The sequence below is a fragment of the Podarcis erhardii genome (genome assembly GCF_964252035.2).
Source record: "Podarcis erhardii genome assembly, chromosome: 4".
Taxonomy (NCBI): Eukaryota; Metazoa; Chordata; class Lepidosauria; order Squamata; family Lacertidae; genus Podarcis; species Podarcis erhardii.
In genome coordinates this window covers 6510011-6525814 of record NC_138508.1, presented here as the reverse complement: position 1 = coordinate 6525814, position 15804 = coordinate 6510011, and the positions used below count along the sequence as shown (strand labels likewise).

The 15804-nt window shown below is 45.8% G+C and overlaps 1 protein-coding gene across 3 annotated transcripts in view; it reads left to right on the top strand.

Moving 5' to 3' along the window:
• The window catches only part of LOC309341197 (secreted frizzled-related protein 2-like), a 40913-nt gene that overhangs the window by 17617 nt on the left and 7492 nt on the right, over window positions 1–15804 (top strand). Inside the window, exons 1-4 of one of the 3 annotated variants that reach the window (XR_014156160.1) lie at window positions 5201–5439; window positions 9335–9849; window positions 11383–11460; window positions 13570–14410. Coding sequence is in view for 2 of the 3 variants with exons in the window: in XM_081860726.1 (XP_081716852.1) it covers window positions 9342–9849; window positions 11383–11460; window positions 13570–13880 (897 nt within the window). In the remaining variant the exon portion in view is untranslated. Of the gene's footprint in view, window positions 1–5200; window positions 5440–9334; window positions 9850–11382; window positions 11461–13569; window positions 14534–15804 lie in introns of those variants that run through there. The other 2 variants (XM_081860725.1, XM_081860726.1) reach the window with 2 other exon arrangements.

Below are 15804 nucleotides of genomic sequence, written 5' to 3'. Positions count from 1 at the left end.
CAAATGCCTCAATGAGAAGCCTGCAAGCAGGATCCGAGCACGAGAGCAATACTCTCCCCTCCTGTGGTTTCCTATAAGCATTTATGCACCACCATCTCATAAAATATCAATGTACAGCACTGTGTACACGATGCCAACGAAAAACCATTAAAAACAGTACAGTGGTACCTCAGTTTACGTACGCTTCAGGTTACATACGCTTCAGGTTACAGACTCTGCTAACCCAGAAATAGTGCTTCAGGTTAAGAACTTTGCTTCAGGATGAGAACAGAAATCGTGCTCTGGCAGCGCTGAGGCAGCAGGAGGCCCCGTTAGCTAAAGTGGTGCTTCAGGTTAAGAACAGTTTCAGGTTAAGTACGGACCTCCGGAACAAATTAAGTACTTAACTTGAGGTACCACTGTACAGAATGTTTATGAAAATGCCTGGCTAGAGATGTGTCCAAAGACTCCTTGTTGTCTTAGCCTTGGATGCTTAGAAGGAGAAAGCTGCCTCCAGCTCTGGAAATGCTTGGGATGGAATGTGGGAGGGAGCAGCAGCCTTGAGAGATTGCTCTCGGCCAGGTGATGTTTGGGTTTCAGGTTGCGCCAGCCTCCCCCCAGGAAGAAATGCCCCAGTGAGATCATCCAGCCAAACTTCAGGACAGAGCAAAGCAGACCCTCCAAGTCAGGGGTCAGCAAACTTTTTCAGCTGTGGGTCGATCCACTGTCCCTCAGACCTTGTGGGGGGCCGGACTATATTTTTTGGGGGGGAGAAAATGAACGACACAATAACCCAGAGATGCATTTTAAATAAAAGGACGCATTCTACTCATGTAAAAACACGCCGATTCCCGGACCATCCGCGAGCCGGATTGAGAAGATGATTGGGCCGCATCCTGCCCCCAGGCCTTAGTTTGCCTACCCATGCTCCAGGCACAGTCCTGGTTTTGCAGAAGCCGTCCCACTTTCTTATTGATCCTGGAATATTCATTCATTTTATAAATAAAAAAACAAACCGCTCTATACCCAGAGGTCTCAGGATGGTTCGCTTTTCCTTAGGACATCCCTGTTTTCATCAGAGAAATGTTGGCAGGTATAAAGGTAAAGGACCCCTGACAGTTAAGTCCAGTCGCAAACGACTCTGGGCTTGCGGCACTCATCTCGCTTTACTGGCCGAGAGAGCCAATGTTTGTCCGCAGAGAGTTTTTCTGGGTCATGTGGCCAGCATGACTAAGCCGCTTCTGGTGAACCAGAGCAGCGCACGGAAACGCCGTTTACCTTCTCGCCAGAGCGGTACCTATTTATCTACTTGCACTTTGACGTGCTTTAGAACTGCTAGGTTGGCAGGAGCTGGGACTGAGCAACGGGAGCTCACTCCATCGCGGGGATTCGAACCGCCAACCTTCCGATTGGCATGTCCTAGGCTCAGTGGTTTAGACCACAGCGCCATCCACGTCGCCAAGGAGATAAGTAACTACAGAACCTTTAGAAGACACCTGAAGGCAGCCCTGCATAGGGAAGTTTTTTAAATGTTTAATGGGTGACATATACATAATAAAATTACGGTTATGGTTAAATAGGACGTTCCTATTTCCATCAGAGAAATGTTGTAGGGTCTGAGGTAGTACTTCAGGCAGTGCATAATTTAAACCAGGGCTGGATTGTTGACCAGATGCGCTCTAGCAAGCCACCGGAAGTGCTCAGCCAAGTCCCCAGAGCTTTATCTCCAAACCAGACTGGAGAGAAAACCCCTCTGCCTGTTCTCTTGAGTTCTTCGGTCTTTCTTTTTTCTGATTTAAGCACTGAGCGCCACATTGGTAAGATCAGGGATAAAGTCACCAACTTGTGTGCCTTCAACTTTATGTGCTTGAGGAAAAAGATGAAAAATTGAAAGGGGGTGGACACTTTGGCACTCTCACCTGCCATTGCACTCAACGTGTTTTGACTATATGTGATTTTGGTTTGGGCACTGTCTCTGGAACATAATGCCCACATAAGTCGAGGGCTTCCTGTACAGTGGTACTTTGGTTCTCAAACATAATCCATTCTGGAAGTCCGTTCCAAAACCAAAGCGTTTCAAAACCAAGGCGCGCTTTCCATAGAAAGTAATGCAAAACGGATTAATCCGTTCCAGACTTTTAAAAACAACCCCTAAAACAGCAATTTAACATGGATTTTACTATCTAACGAGACCAGTGATCCATAAAATGAAAGCAATAATCAATGTTCTGTACTATAAAATAAATAAGACATTACAGTGGTACCTCAGGTTACATACGCTTCAGAGTTACATACGCTTCAGGTTACAGACTCCGCTAACCCAGAAATAGTGCTTCAGGTTAAGAACTTTGCTTCAGGATAAGAACAGAAATCGTGCTCTGGCAGCGCGGCAGCAGCGGGAGGCTCCATTAGCTAAAATGGTGCTTCAGGTTAAGAACAGTTTCAGGTTAAGTACGGACCTCCAGAACAAATTACGGTAAGTACTTAACCTGAGGTACCACTGTATTGTAGATGATAAAGATTAAAATTAATTTTTTTCTTTACCTGCACTGATAGTAATTCTTTGGATGGGGGGCTTTTATCCATTTCTGCAATCACACAATCAATCAGTAGCTGAGCTGGGTTCCACACTCACAAAAGCAAACTAACCGGAAAAGCCTCAAAAACAAAAGCACAAAATAAATAGCAAAAACAAAAGCGCCAAACTTAACCTGTGCCGGAACTCCGTTCAACTTCCGAAATGTTTGAAAACCAAGGCGTAGCTTCTGATTGGTGAAGGTGCCCCGGAAACAATAGCTGACAGCCTCATTGGACATTCAGCTTCCAAAAAACGTTTGAAAAGTGGAACACTTCCAGGTTTTCGGTGTTTGGGAACCAAGGCGTTTGAGAACCAAGGCACCACTGTATATAGTTTGGAAAAGGACAGCAGTATTCTTCAATGTTGACTCAAGATGATGAACCGAAACATGACAAGTATCACCTCTTTTTCTCCACGAATGAATCCCTTTGTCCTTTAATCTTTATGTACACAGGTTCATCAACCCTTATTCCAATTAAGTGACCTTCCCTCTCCACTGCACGTTGTCCTCACATTTTTAAGCATTACCCTAAGTACACAAGAAGAGGCTATCTAGTTCAGTATCCTGCTTTCACCGTGGCCAGCCTGATGCCTGTCGAAAACATCCAAGCAAGACTCCAGCGCAAGGTTATTCTCCCCACCTGCGATATTCCCCATCTGCAAATGATATTCAGAAACATACTGCCTCTGGCCACAAAGCCATTGTGGCTGCCAGTGTGATAGGAATTTTGAGGTCTTAGATATACGTTAAATGTTCATAAGTGTACCAACCAAGCATGTACATAGATCAGCACAGAAAGACCGACCTGAAACCATTTTTTATTCCCAAACTGAGCAAATGTTTTCTCTGCAAGGTCAAAGGAAAATGGAAAAGCCTCTCCATTGCCTTTTCCTTCACAAATCCTGTGAAGGAAAGGGCACATTTAAGATATGAATAGGGTGTAAGCCTATGACCTGGCTCAGGAACTAAGTATTTATCATTACAAAAGACTGGCCTGGCTCCCTAGGCAATCCAATCAAGTGACCAGTAAACAGGTAACCTGGCAGACAGGAGGTAAATAAAGCACTCAGATTTCTGCTGTAGACCACCTTTTCTGTAATGTAGGTATGATGTATCTGGGAGGGTGGTCTTGAGCTACACCCCTTCTGTGATGTATGTATGATTTATCTGGAGGGATGGTCTTGAGCTCCAGAGCAGGGAATTTAAAATGTCTATATAAGGCCTTGTACGCCATTTTTCTGGGTTCCTCCTCCCTCCTGCGTGTGGTGAGTGAGGACCCTGTTGCAACAGAAAAATAAAGATCAGGCTTACTAGCTGCTTTACTTCTCAGTATTCTCTGGTTGGCCTCTGTTATTTTCTCCTACCAATAGGGAACCTATATAAGGACTCTATATGGGATCTTGGATACCCCATAAAGGAAAAAGGGCAGATTTTTGTTTACAACACTAGCCATTGGCTGCCTTCGCCATGAACCTGCTTAGTCCTCTTTTAAAGCCATCCAGGTTGGTGGCCATCACTGTTTCCTGTGGGAGGGAGTTCCACAGTTTAACCCTGTGCTGCATGAAGAAGTCCCTTTTTTAATCTGTCCTGGATTTCCCAACTTTCAGCTTCACCGAATGTTCACCGGTTCCAGTTTTATGAGAGAGGGAGAACAACTTTATTCTGTCCACTTCTTCCATGCCTGGCACAACTGCATAAACCTTTGCCATGTTGTCTCACGCTCGCCTTTCCTCTAAACTGCAAAGTCTCAAAACAGACTTCATTTCATAGGAGAGTCACTCTATCCTGATAATCATTTTGGTCACCGCTTTCTGAACCTTTTCCAACTCTACAATAATATTTTAGAGGCAAAGCAACCAGAACTGTACACAGTACTCAAAATGTGGTCGCACAATAGACTCGCATAATGGCACTGTGATATCGGCCGTTTTAATTGTGTTTCCTAATTATCCCTAGCATGGAATTTGCCTGTTTCACTGGGTTGACATCTTCACTGAGCTCACCGCTGTTCACTGCTGCTCCTGGTCCTGGTCCATCACCGCCAGATCAGGCCCCATGAGTCAATAAGTGAAATTAGGGATTTATTTATTTTTTTGCACCCACGCACATCATTTTAAACTTGTTTGCACTGAATTGCATTTGCCATTTGACCACCTCCAACAGAGAGCTCCTTTTGGAGCCCTTCTGGGCCTTGCTGTTATTCATGCAGATGTTCGGACTTCCCTATGGGGGGTAGATTTCGCTAATTGACTTCTGCACCATGGCAAGAGAAAAGAGGAAAAAACAGTGATTGTAAGGCGGAGGTCCTAGACATGCTCAACGGGGAGGAAGCCCCACTGAAGTGTATGCAGACTAAATGTGCTTGGGGGCAAGAGGAGAAGCGAATTCCTCCTTATCTAGGCTTTTAAGGAAATGCATTGCTGTTTGGGGTCTCCCTCCCTCTCTTCTCTTGAAGTTTTCAACCTTTTTTTCCCCCTGATGGCTGGGAGAGATAGTGGCTTTTGCTCTGAAGTGGGTTGGGGGTTTTTTTTGCTTTCCAAGGCAGAAACCATTTAGCATGGCATATGTGCCTTAGCCAAAACTAGGAGAAGGAGGGGGACCTCAGTTTGGGTGGGTGGGGGAAACAAACAGCCTCCAGTTTATTGTTCTGGAGAGAGAACTAAGGTATAATTACAGGGTGGTGTGGGTTCCCCCCCCCTCTGCCTTTTACAGCCCTTTTGTGAGCCCCACCGGATTCCCTGCAGTTAAATTTCCCCGTCTTGCTCATTCAAGACCAAACGCATCCCTGGCTGCTGCTGCTGCTGCTGCAGCCTCGCCTCTCCAGAGGACCTGAAAACATCCTGGCTTCAGGAGGGCTTCCTGCCCAGCCAGACCCAGCCAGGTAAAACCTTAACCTGGGGAGGCTCTTCTCAAAGGGGGTGAAAGTCAGACGGAGGGCAAAGGGCTGAAGCAAAACCCCAGACTGGAGGGGAAGCTTGTGAGCTTGGAACCAGGCGCAAATTGCAGAGCTGCAGAAAAGGAGTTTGTTGCTCAGATGCAGGGCAGCTGCTTGGCTTGCAGAAGGAGGAGGCAGGTTCGCACCCCAACCCCACCCCACGCATCTTCAGGTAGGGCTGGGAATGCTCCCTCTCCACAAAGCCCTGGGGGGGGGGGCACTGCCAGGCTGGGTGGGCAATTCGGAGCCGAATGGACCGACGTCCCATCTTTTGTGGGGGCGCAACTAGTGCCAGCGCCTTCCGTCAAGAGTTTGGGTGTAATCTTTGACACCTCCCTTTCTATGGAGGCGCAGATTGCAGCTATACAAAGGGGGCATTTTCCCATCTCCGCCAAGCTAAGCAGTTGGTCCCTTACCTTTCCCGCCCTGACCTGGCCACAGTGATCCACGCGACGGTCACCTCCAGGCTTGACTATTGTAACTCGCTCTACGCGGGGCTGCCCTTGAAACTGACCCAGAAACTCCAGCGGGTGCCGAATGTCACAGCGAGACTCCTTACGGCATCTTTGCTTCAGGATCACATTCACCCAGTGCTATACCAGCTACGCTGGCTCCCGGTGGAGTACAGGATCAGGTTTAAGGTGCTGGTTTTAACCTTTCAAGCCCTATACGGTCTAGGACCCGCATACCTATGGGACTGCCTCTCCTGGTATGCCGAACAGAGGACCTTACGGTCTACAAATAACAACACTCTGAAGATCCCGATGCCCAGGGAGTTTAGACTGGCCTTGACCGGAGCCAGGGCCTTTTCGGTTGTGGCCCTGGCCTGGTAGAACGCTCCCTCACAAGAGACCAGGGCCCTGCAAGATTTGACATCTTTTTGCAGGGCCTGCAAGACAGAACTGTTCCGCGAGGCCTTTGGCCAGGGTTCAGTCTGACTCATTTTCTGTTTGTATGAACAAGTAGGAAGGAGGTTTCCGAGCCCGTTCACAGGTCCTTATAATATCAGTGGAAATAGTTGGTCCTGACGAGTATTAACCACTTTCTGTTGTTAGCCGCTCTGAGCCCGGCTTTGGCTGGGGAGGGCGGGATATAAATAATAATAATAATTATTAATAATATTATTATTAATATTATTTCAATTTTAACTTGAGGGTGGCCATTTCTCCAGTCTAATTTTAATTTATTTGAAATACTTTTGGGATGCATTTTAATCAATTGTTTGTTTTTATTTATATTGTGTTTTTATATGATGTTAGCTGCTCTGAGCCCAGCCTTGGCAGGGGAGGGCGGGATACAAATTATTATTATTATTATTATTATTATTATTATTATGGGGAATGTTGGGCTAAGGGAACCCTATGTTATGGTCCTCTTATGGGGCAACACATAGAATTTCAGAGTTGGAAGGGGACCCTGAGGATCATCCAGTCCAACCCTCAGCAATGCAGGAATATGCAGCTGTCCCATATGGGGATCGAACCTGCAACCTTTGGCGTTATCAGCACCATGGTCTAACCAACTGGCCAGAGCAGGCTTCCTCAAGCTTCGCCCTCCAGATGTTTTTGGCCTGCAACTCCCATGAACCCTAGCTAGCAGGACCAGTGGTCAGGGATGATGGGAATTGTAGTCTCAAAACATCTGGAGGGCCGAGTTTGAGGAAGCCTGGGCCAGAGGAAGGAAGAAAAGGTAACAAGCCTGGAAAACAATGCATGAAATATCCACTGTATGCCAAATATTTAACTCTCCCCGCCTTCTAGTAGCACATTGTCCTCTCCCAGTGGCATTTCTGCCTGACTCCACTCCCCTGCTTTGCTGAACCCTCTTTGTCTCCTTCCTGTTCCTTCTTTCTCCCCCATTTCGTGACTTCTGCCCTCCTGCTCCCCATGCCTAGAATAGCACACAGACGCCAGTTGTCCCCTGCTTCTTGAACCCAAGCCCTTTTCTGTAAGCTCCATGGCAGCAGAGACTTGGCTATATTTGCCTATGTGAAAACCTATTCAGGCATCTTCAGATGTGGGTTGGTGACAGTTGCACCAATGCTCCTTCCCTGCTCCTCCTTGCTTTTTTTTAAAAAAAAATATTCATTTTTCATTTTCATTCATTACATACATCTCATATTCATAACATTTACTATGCATTCCTCCCTCCCTCCCCTCCTGGGCTTCCCCCAACTTCCACTTCTGGTTTGTTTCTCCTTTCACCCACTTTGTTCCCTCCTAAAAGAAAATAATGCTAATAACATATTTATACAATAACATCTAACCTAAAAACATAAAGATGGAAATAAGTACACCATATTATTTCTCTATCTTCTACACATTTTCTAAGACTAATGATGTGAAAGTTTATTTAAATCCTGCCATCAAGTCTATAGACTTTCTTTGTTTCTGCAAGTATAATATAAATGGTTCCCATTCTTTTTCAAAGTCTCTGTTGCCTTTTTCTCTTAGTCTGTCTGCCAATTTTGCTAGTTCTGCATAGTTCATCAACTTCTCTTGCCATTGTTCTTTAGTTGGTATTTCTCCAGTCTTCCAATTTTGTGCAATCAACATTCTCGCAGCTGTAGTGGCATCCATAAATCAAGTCCTCTTTTCTTTCAGTATATCTTGGCCTAAGATACCTAGTAGAAAGGCTTCTGGGGTTTTTTACAAATGTTATTTTCAACATTTTCTTCAACTCATTATATATCATTTCCCAATAAGCTTTTACCTTTTTGCAATCCCACCACATATGATAAAACGTACCTTCTGCTTCACACCTCCAACACTCTTTCTTTTTTATACATTTTTGCCGATTAACTGGTGATACATACCATCTATACATCATTTTCATATAATTGTCTCTCAATAATATGCAGTCTGTATATTTCAAGTTTACTTTCCACAACCCTGCTCCTCCATGCTTAGCCCCCAAACCTCTATCCCATCCCTGCTTCGATCACACCCTCAGAGCCGTTTAATAGATAACGGCAGGTGTAATCATCTCATAATACTAATTATTATGAATGCCCTCTTGGGAAAAGCTTTGGAGAAGTGACTTAAAGTTTATGGCTTGCTATATTTTAAAAGAAAATTCTATGAAGATGTTCTACCGATGGTACGTTACACCAAGCAAACTGGCAAAAATGTATAAAACCAGCTCAAATCTTTGCTGGAGATGTAAAGAATCAGAGGGAACAATGTATTACATGTGGTAGAAATGTCATAAAGATTTTTTAAAAAACTTGGGAAATCATCTCTAATGAGCTTTCAAAAACGTTCAAATCAAAAAGCTGGGAGCCTTCTTGTTAGGTATTATTGCTGCAGATATAGCGAAAGAATTAAGAAAGGTATTTATGTACGCAACTGCTGTGGCGAGAATGTTAATAGCTAGATGGTGGAAGGGAGATAAAATACTGTACCAACTAAATTAGAATGGCAGGTGAAGTTATTTGAATATGTAGACTTGGCAAAGATGACAGGGAAAATTAGGAATCAGACAAACCAAGAATTTAACAAAGAATGAGTTTGATTCCAATTATATTTAAAAGAACATTGTTCTCAGATAAAATCTTTGACATGTTTTGAACAACTTCTGCAATTATATTCTACCAAGAATGTGGACAATTGACAATAAGTTTAAAAAATGCAATTATGCAGTCAACAAGGTAATGATGGACCCCTATCGAGGATGACAGAAGTCCCGATATATGGAAGAATTTTATTTTATATGCGAGGTGATTTGTTTTATTATTTGTTCTTTTTTGGTGGAGGGAGCACTTCCTTCCTGGTTTTCGGTGTTTGAGTACCAAGGCGTTTGAGAACCAAGGTACCACTGTCGTTCCCTCTATCCCCTCCAGGCTCCTGATGGAGGTCCCGATCCCACTTGCTCTCCTCCTGGCCGCCTGGAGCTGCACCTTCCCCTCCTCCTGCTCCTCCTCGCCCTCCTTCGCCTACCAGCTGGCCCAGCTGAGCAGCCGCCGCAGCAGCTGCAAGCCCGTGCCCAGCAGCATGAGCCTGTGCCACGGCGTGGGCTACAGCGAGATGCGCTTGCCCAACCTGCTGGGCCACGAGACCATGAAGGAGGCGCTGCAACAAGCCGCCTCCTGGGTGCCCCTCCTCACCAAGCAGTGCCACCGAGACACCAAGAAGTTCCTCTGCTCTCTCTTCGCCCCCGTCTGCATCAGTGAGCTGGACGAGCCCATCTTCCCCTGCCGCTCCCTCTGCGAGGCCGTCCGGGACGGCTGCACCCCCGTCATGGCTGCCTTCGGCTTCCCTTGGCCGGAGATGCTCAACTGCAGCCGCTTCCCCCGGGGGAACGAGCTCTGCGTCCCGCCTGCCGGCCCCGCCGACAGGGTGCGGCTCCCAAAAGAAGGTAGGCGAGAGGTGAGCGGGCCGGGTGGCCGGGGCGGGAAAGCCCCCAGGGAGGACCAGGGCAAGGGGCACAAGCAGCCCAATTATCCCTTCCCTCTGAGCTGCCTTTCCCCCCCTCACTGCTTCCCTCAGAGGGTCGGACAAGGACTTGGGAGACATGGGTTCGAATCATGCACCCTGTGCTGGTAACCCGTGAAACGCAGTCCAGGACCTCAGTCCGACACGGCCAAGGCAGGACACGAAACAGGATATACCAAGAGCTCTGGCCAAAAGTTTCAATACAAGGAATAATTCCTACTCGAGAGTTGAAAAGAAAAGCGTGTATATTCTGCTAAGAATACCAGTGTTAAACTAATAGTAAATTTAAACACAACGTATAAGTGCGACAGTTTTAAAATAATAGTAAGTTTAAACACAACGCATAATAGTAAATTTAAACTACGCATAAACGAACATCGATCACGGATCCGCAACAGAATGCTAGAAGTATTGAAACTTTTGGCCAGAGCTCTTGGTATATCCTGTTCAGTGTACTTTCAACAAGGCAGGACACAAGGCAGGAAAACAGGCAAGGACAGGCACAGGATCTCGGGCAGGATCTAGCATACAGCAATGTTGCTCCCACAACCTGGGGCAGGGTCCAAAAGCCTTTTATCTTTGTCGGGGTAACGGTCGGTCCTGATCCCCCGGTGACTCACCTCCCTGTCTCACCCGAAGGCGAGCACTCCTCCTGCGAGTACTCAGGTCTCTCCTTCTTTCCGACCTGAGTCTCTGCAGCTCAGGAGATGTCGGTGGGTTACTAGACCGAGGGGCTGCCTCAGCCTCCCCTGACCCAACCGGTAGTGGAGCAGCTGTAAGTGATGGTCCAGCTGGAGGCAACGAGGTCATCCCCGCAACTGGAGCCAGGGCAGGCTCAGGCCCCTGACTCGGCCCAGCTGGTGCTTGTTGCAGGGGAACCTGTGCAGACTGGGGCTCTTCAGAATCAGGCCCCAGACTTGGTTGAGATGATGCCTGAGGCAGAGGATCTGGTGCGGACTGAGTCTCCTCTGGTTCTGAGCCCAAGCCCCAGGCCATCACACACCCTCCCTCGGCCATGAAGCTCCCTTGGGCGCCCTTTGCTGACTTCTCTCACCCCAGTCTACCTCGCAGAGTTGTTGTTGGGGTTTTAAATGAGGAGGGGGAAAGAACTGCGTGCAGCACCTTGAGCTCCTTGGAGAGGCAGGTCGGACATATTATTTCCTTGAGCAAGTGCAATAGACAAAACAGAAACGCAAGGCATAAAATAAATCAGTGTGTCCATGCGACCCGGTCAGCTGGGTACCTGCCCCGACAGATATCAATATAAGTATGCTGTGATTCAATTGGGAAAGGCAGCGTCCATTTCTGAGCACCTCAATTGAAGAAGGAAGTTGAGAAGCTGGAAGGTGTGCAAAGAAGGGCGAACAAGATGGACCAAGGGCCCGGGATACATGCCTGATGAGGAACGGTTGAAGGAGCTGGGTATATTTAGGATATATCTCCTTTGCTCCTCCAGACACAGTGTGTGCTGCCTGTCTGCATACTGAGATTGGGGAGAAGGAATTCCTGGAGAACGTCTGCAGTCAGGACTTTGGTGAGTCTCTCGTTCTGTGTGCTAGCCGAGGAAAAGTGGTGCTGTATGTCTGGGGAGAAAAATTCACGTGAATGGAAAACCGCCCACAAGTGCAATGGCACTTCCTTCTCTTTTCCTTCAACCCCCAAATTACTGGGGGATCCCCAGAAGTGGTTTGGGAAGTGCCTGGGGAGAGAAGAAGGAAGACCAATTCATTCATTGCACTCACGGATGTTGCTCAACTGGCGCATTGACTCGGAATATGCTCCCATTACCAATTATTCCGCATCTTTTATTCCCCTTCCTTCCCCCCTCCCCCTTTTTATGACGATTACCCGCTCTGGGATCCCACAGCTAATTCTCCCCTGGTCTCCTCACTGGCCCAAATAGGACTAATTTAGCCAGCTAGCCCTGGTGATCATCTAATGTTTATTGGATGGATTTCCCCCCTAAATTGATTTTTGATTTTTGAATTTATTGTTAATCACATTTTATACTGTATTTTACACTGTTTTTTGTTGCAACAATTAAGTGTTTTAAATATGTTGTTAGCCGCCCTGAGCCCGGTTTTCTGAACTGGGAAGGGTGGGGTATAAATAAAAAATTATTATTATTTTTTATTATCTAATTTTTGAAGCCACATTCGCAAGACGTTCAGCAAAATCCATATCGGTTTTGTAGTTTCTTGGCTAGTGCTGCTTTTTGATGCCCCCCCCCCTTCATCAAACCAATTACAAAACTGGATACGGGGTAAGCCACAATGTGGACACCCCCTAACAGCCATTATGCTGGTGCATTTGACAGCTTCGTGAACATCGGGCGGGGGGGAGAGGTTGCGGTGGAGGCCACCCCCAAAAGTCCTGCACATTTGTTGAAGGCATACCCCACCCCTCTTTCTGATGTGAACCGCCCTGAGATCTTTAGAGGGCTGGTAGTATATAAATTTGATTGATAAATAACAGAAAACACCTCTGTGTGCAAATGCAGCTTGAAATGCAACGGTGGATGGAATGATATTAACGTGTTTCAAGCCACGATTGTGAACGGAATCAGCATCTACAACCCTGCCTGCCTGCCCCAAATTAGCCGTGGTTCGTGCATTGTGGGAGGTCGGACTAGATGACCTTTGGGTCCCTCCCAACCTTGTAATTCTATGAGGAGCAGTGCCGGATTTACGTATAAGCTAAACAAGCTATAGCTTAGGGCCCCGCTCTCTTGGGGGCCCCCAAAAAATGTAAAGGGGGGAAAACCTGGATGTACCTTTCCAAAATATAAGATAAGAAACAAATAAAATAAAACCTACCTACAGCAACAGTGTTTTGTGTTGTGTAGGCTCCTGTGATGTAAGTCATGGGCCCCGCCTGCTAGCCTGCTCCCTAAAATATCACTGGTTTGCTCATTTCTATATAAAGGGTGCCTACATTCTGCTATTTATCATTATTTGTAGTTTGCATCATATATTTACACCTATCATTATTTCATGTTATAGCAAGTTTCTAGAGACTAGATTATGAGTCTTTACAAATTGTGTTTCTAAAGGAACGTTTGTTATCGCCAAATGCCAATGTGTTTGCATTATTAAGTTTGTTATGAATAAAAAATCATTTTAAGTTAGAGCTTAATTATTTCACTATTAATGTACTTCTTAACTGTATTTCAGTTCAACAATTACTTTGATAAAATGCATATTTTGTTATGTGCAAATGGCTTTAGATACCTATTGGGTCCATAAATTACCAGATAGCATATATTCAAAACAGTGACGGTTTGCTGTTGACAAAGGATAGCTGGGCATATAAAGGGCCCCATTACCTTCAGGAGCTTAGGGCATCATCAAACTGAATCCAGCCCTGGTGAAGAGGCACACGGAGGTCGCGGTCGAGGGGTCCTAGCCAATGGCCACCGGAAATGGTACAGGCATCGCTGCCAACTTTTTCCTTTTTTTAAAGGGAAATTCCCTTATTCCAAATAGGATTCCTCGCAAGAAAAGGGAAAAATTGACAGCTATGGGTACCGGAATTCCAGGGGCAGCCCTTGACGGCAGGGAGCGAGGAGGGAAAAAACCCAACTTGCAGAGGAGCCTCCCCATTAACCCTGTCCCTTTCCCCCATGTCTCCCTGTCTCCCGCAGCCTTAAAAATGAGCATCAAATCTTCATCTGCCATCGACGGGGACCTCCAGGTGACCCCTGACCTCCGGGGGCGCACCCTTTACAGGCAGGACGGCTGGTCGGAGGAAGAGCTGAAGAAGCCGGTTCTGTGGCTGACCGACGGAGAGGCCTGCTCCTGCGAGGAAGTGACGGCGGCAGAGCCTGGGTCCGTGGTCCTTGCCATGGGGCACAGGGTAGCTGGCCGGCTCGTCCTCTCCTGGGTCCGGAGGTGGCGGCGGGGGGAGAAGGAGCTGAAGAAGTTCACCAGGGCCGTGCGGAAAATGCAGTGTTAAGAGGCGGCCGCATTTCCTCCTCCCCTCCCCTCCCAACCAGGTTCTGCGATTTATCTTCTGCTGCGGAATTCCTGCATCACGGGGGGTTGGGATGGATGACCTTGTGGGGTCCCTTCCGACTTTGCACGTCTATGATTCAAGCCAGACAATGCGTTTAGATTTAGCCAGGCTTCTGGCGTGCCCAACACTTCCTCCAGATGGTGTTAGGATATGGTATCTAATATTGGATAAAAGTTCACTGGCGAGGGGTTGGGGAAGTTGGCCTTTGTTGGTCGCCAGAAACACAGAGGTGCCATGCGCTGATGCAACTTGGCAGAGGCGAGGCGTTGAATTTATGCTCAATTTCAGGCACAAAAGCAACTTCCTTTCCTATCCAAAAGGCCTCTCTTGCTAGCCAGTTTCCAGCTCTAGGGTGCCACCATTCCAAACTTCCATCCGGATTAGAATTTACCTCTGCGTGGAAACAGCAGTGATAAAGACATTTGTCCCTCCCCAGCCTCAAATTAGTAGACTACGGGGTGTGTGTGTGTGTGTGATATTTCCCCGAAATCCAGCATTTTATACTGCGTGTTCACATTTCGTGGCTTGTTTATCCACTAAAACATTTGTTTCAACACATGAATCAATAAATATACGGCTGTTTGTGAAAGCTCCTTCTTGGTTTCTAACATTAAATAAATTGGAGTTCTTCTTATTAAATATACCAAGAAAAAAGCACACCACACGTAGTTGTTATCCCTTAGAAACGTAGAAAATAACAGGATATATTTATCCGAAAGTCTTCAAATTTACACAACCCTTAAAAAAATTAGCTGATGAAGGTGAATACGTCGAAACAGGGCCCTGTCCTGGTTTCTGTTCCATAATTGACTTCTGACTTCTCCTCAATGATTGAAACTAAGACCTTCACGTCAAATCTGACTATGGACTAACATGAATTTATCTCTACTCATAAACTCTTATCTCTAATTCTGTAACGAATTATTGTGTTATACATATCTTTATGAGTTTGAGTTTGTAATCTCTGTTTGTAATCTCTATTTGAGTTTGTAATCCTTGTCAGAATACATACTTTTGAATGGATTAGTTTTTGTTACAATTGATTATTAACTTAAATTGGCCTGAGTTCTTGGTGTGCTTTTTCCCCCAAATTTTTTTTATTGATTTTCCAGAATTTTTAAACAAACAAACATACATTTTAGCTGTACTTAATCCAATTTTAGTAACATTGTTAAGTGACTTCCTCAAATCCCCCTAGCTAAATTTCAGTGTATTTCATTGTGACAGTTTTCCAAAACCAATTTTCTCATAAAATTAATTTAATCACAACATCTTTCTTCCTTTTTTTTCATTTTAACTTTAAACATATTATTTTCTAACATCACATATTTAAATCCTAGGCCTATCTGGTATTTGCAAGTTTTTCCAATTAAGTTATCTTAGCATATTTAACTAAATAGTCTTTGAATTTCTTCCATTCCTCCTGGGCTCTTCCGGTGAGGTCGGCTAGCTCCGAAAACTCCATCATCTTCCTCTGCCATTCCTCCACTGTTGGAACTTCTTGTGTTTTCCAATTCTTAGCTAACAAAATTCTAGCTGCAGTTGTGGCATACAAAAACAATCTAACATCTTTCTTGGATAGTTGCAGACCTGTTATTCCAAGAAGTAAGGCCTCTGGTTTCTTAATAAATGTATATTTCAACATTTTTTTCAATTCATTATAAATCTTCTCCCAGAAGTCTTTCACCTTGGGGCAGGTCCACCACATGTGATAAAAGGTACCCTCTTTTTCTTTACATTTCCACTTGGTGTGCTTTTTTCTTGCTTTCTTCTTGGTTTCTGGCTGGGAGGGAAGCTGAAGTCGGACGGGGCCTCAGCAGAAAGGACTCAGACATGTATTGAGAAAAAGGGGAGGAGCAGGCTC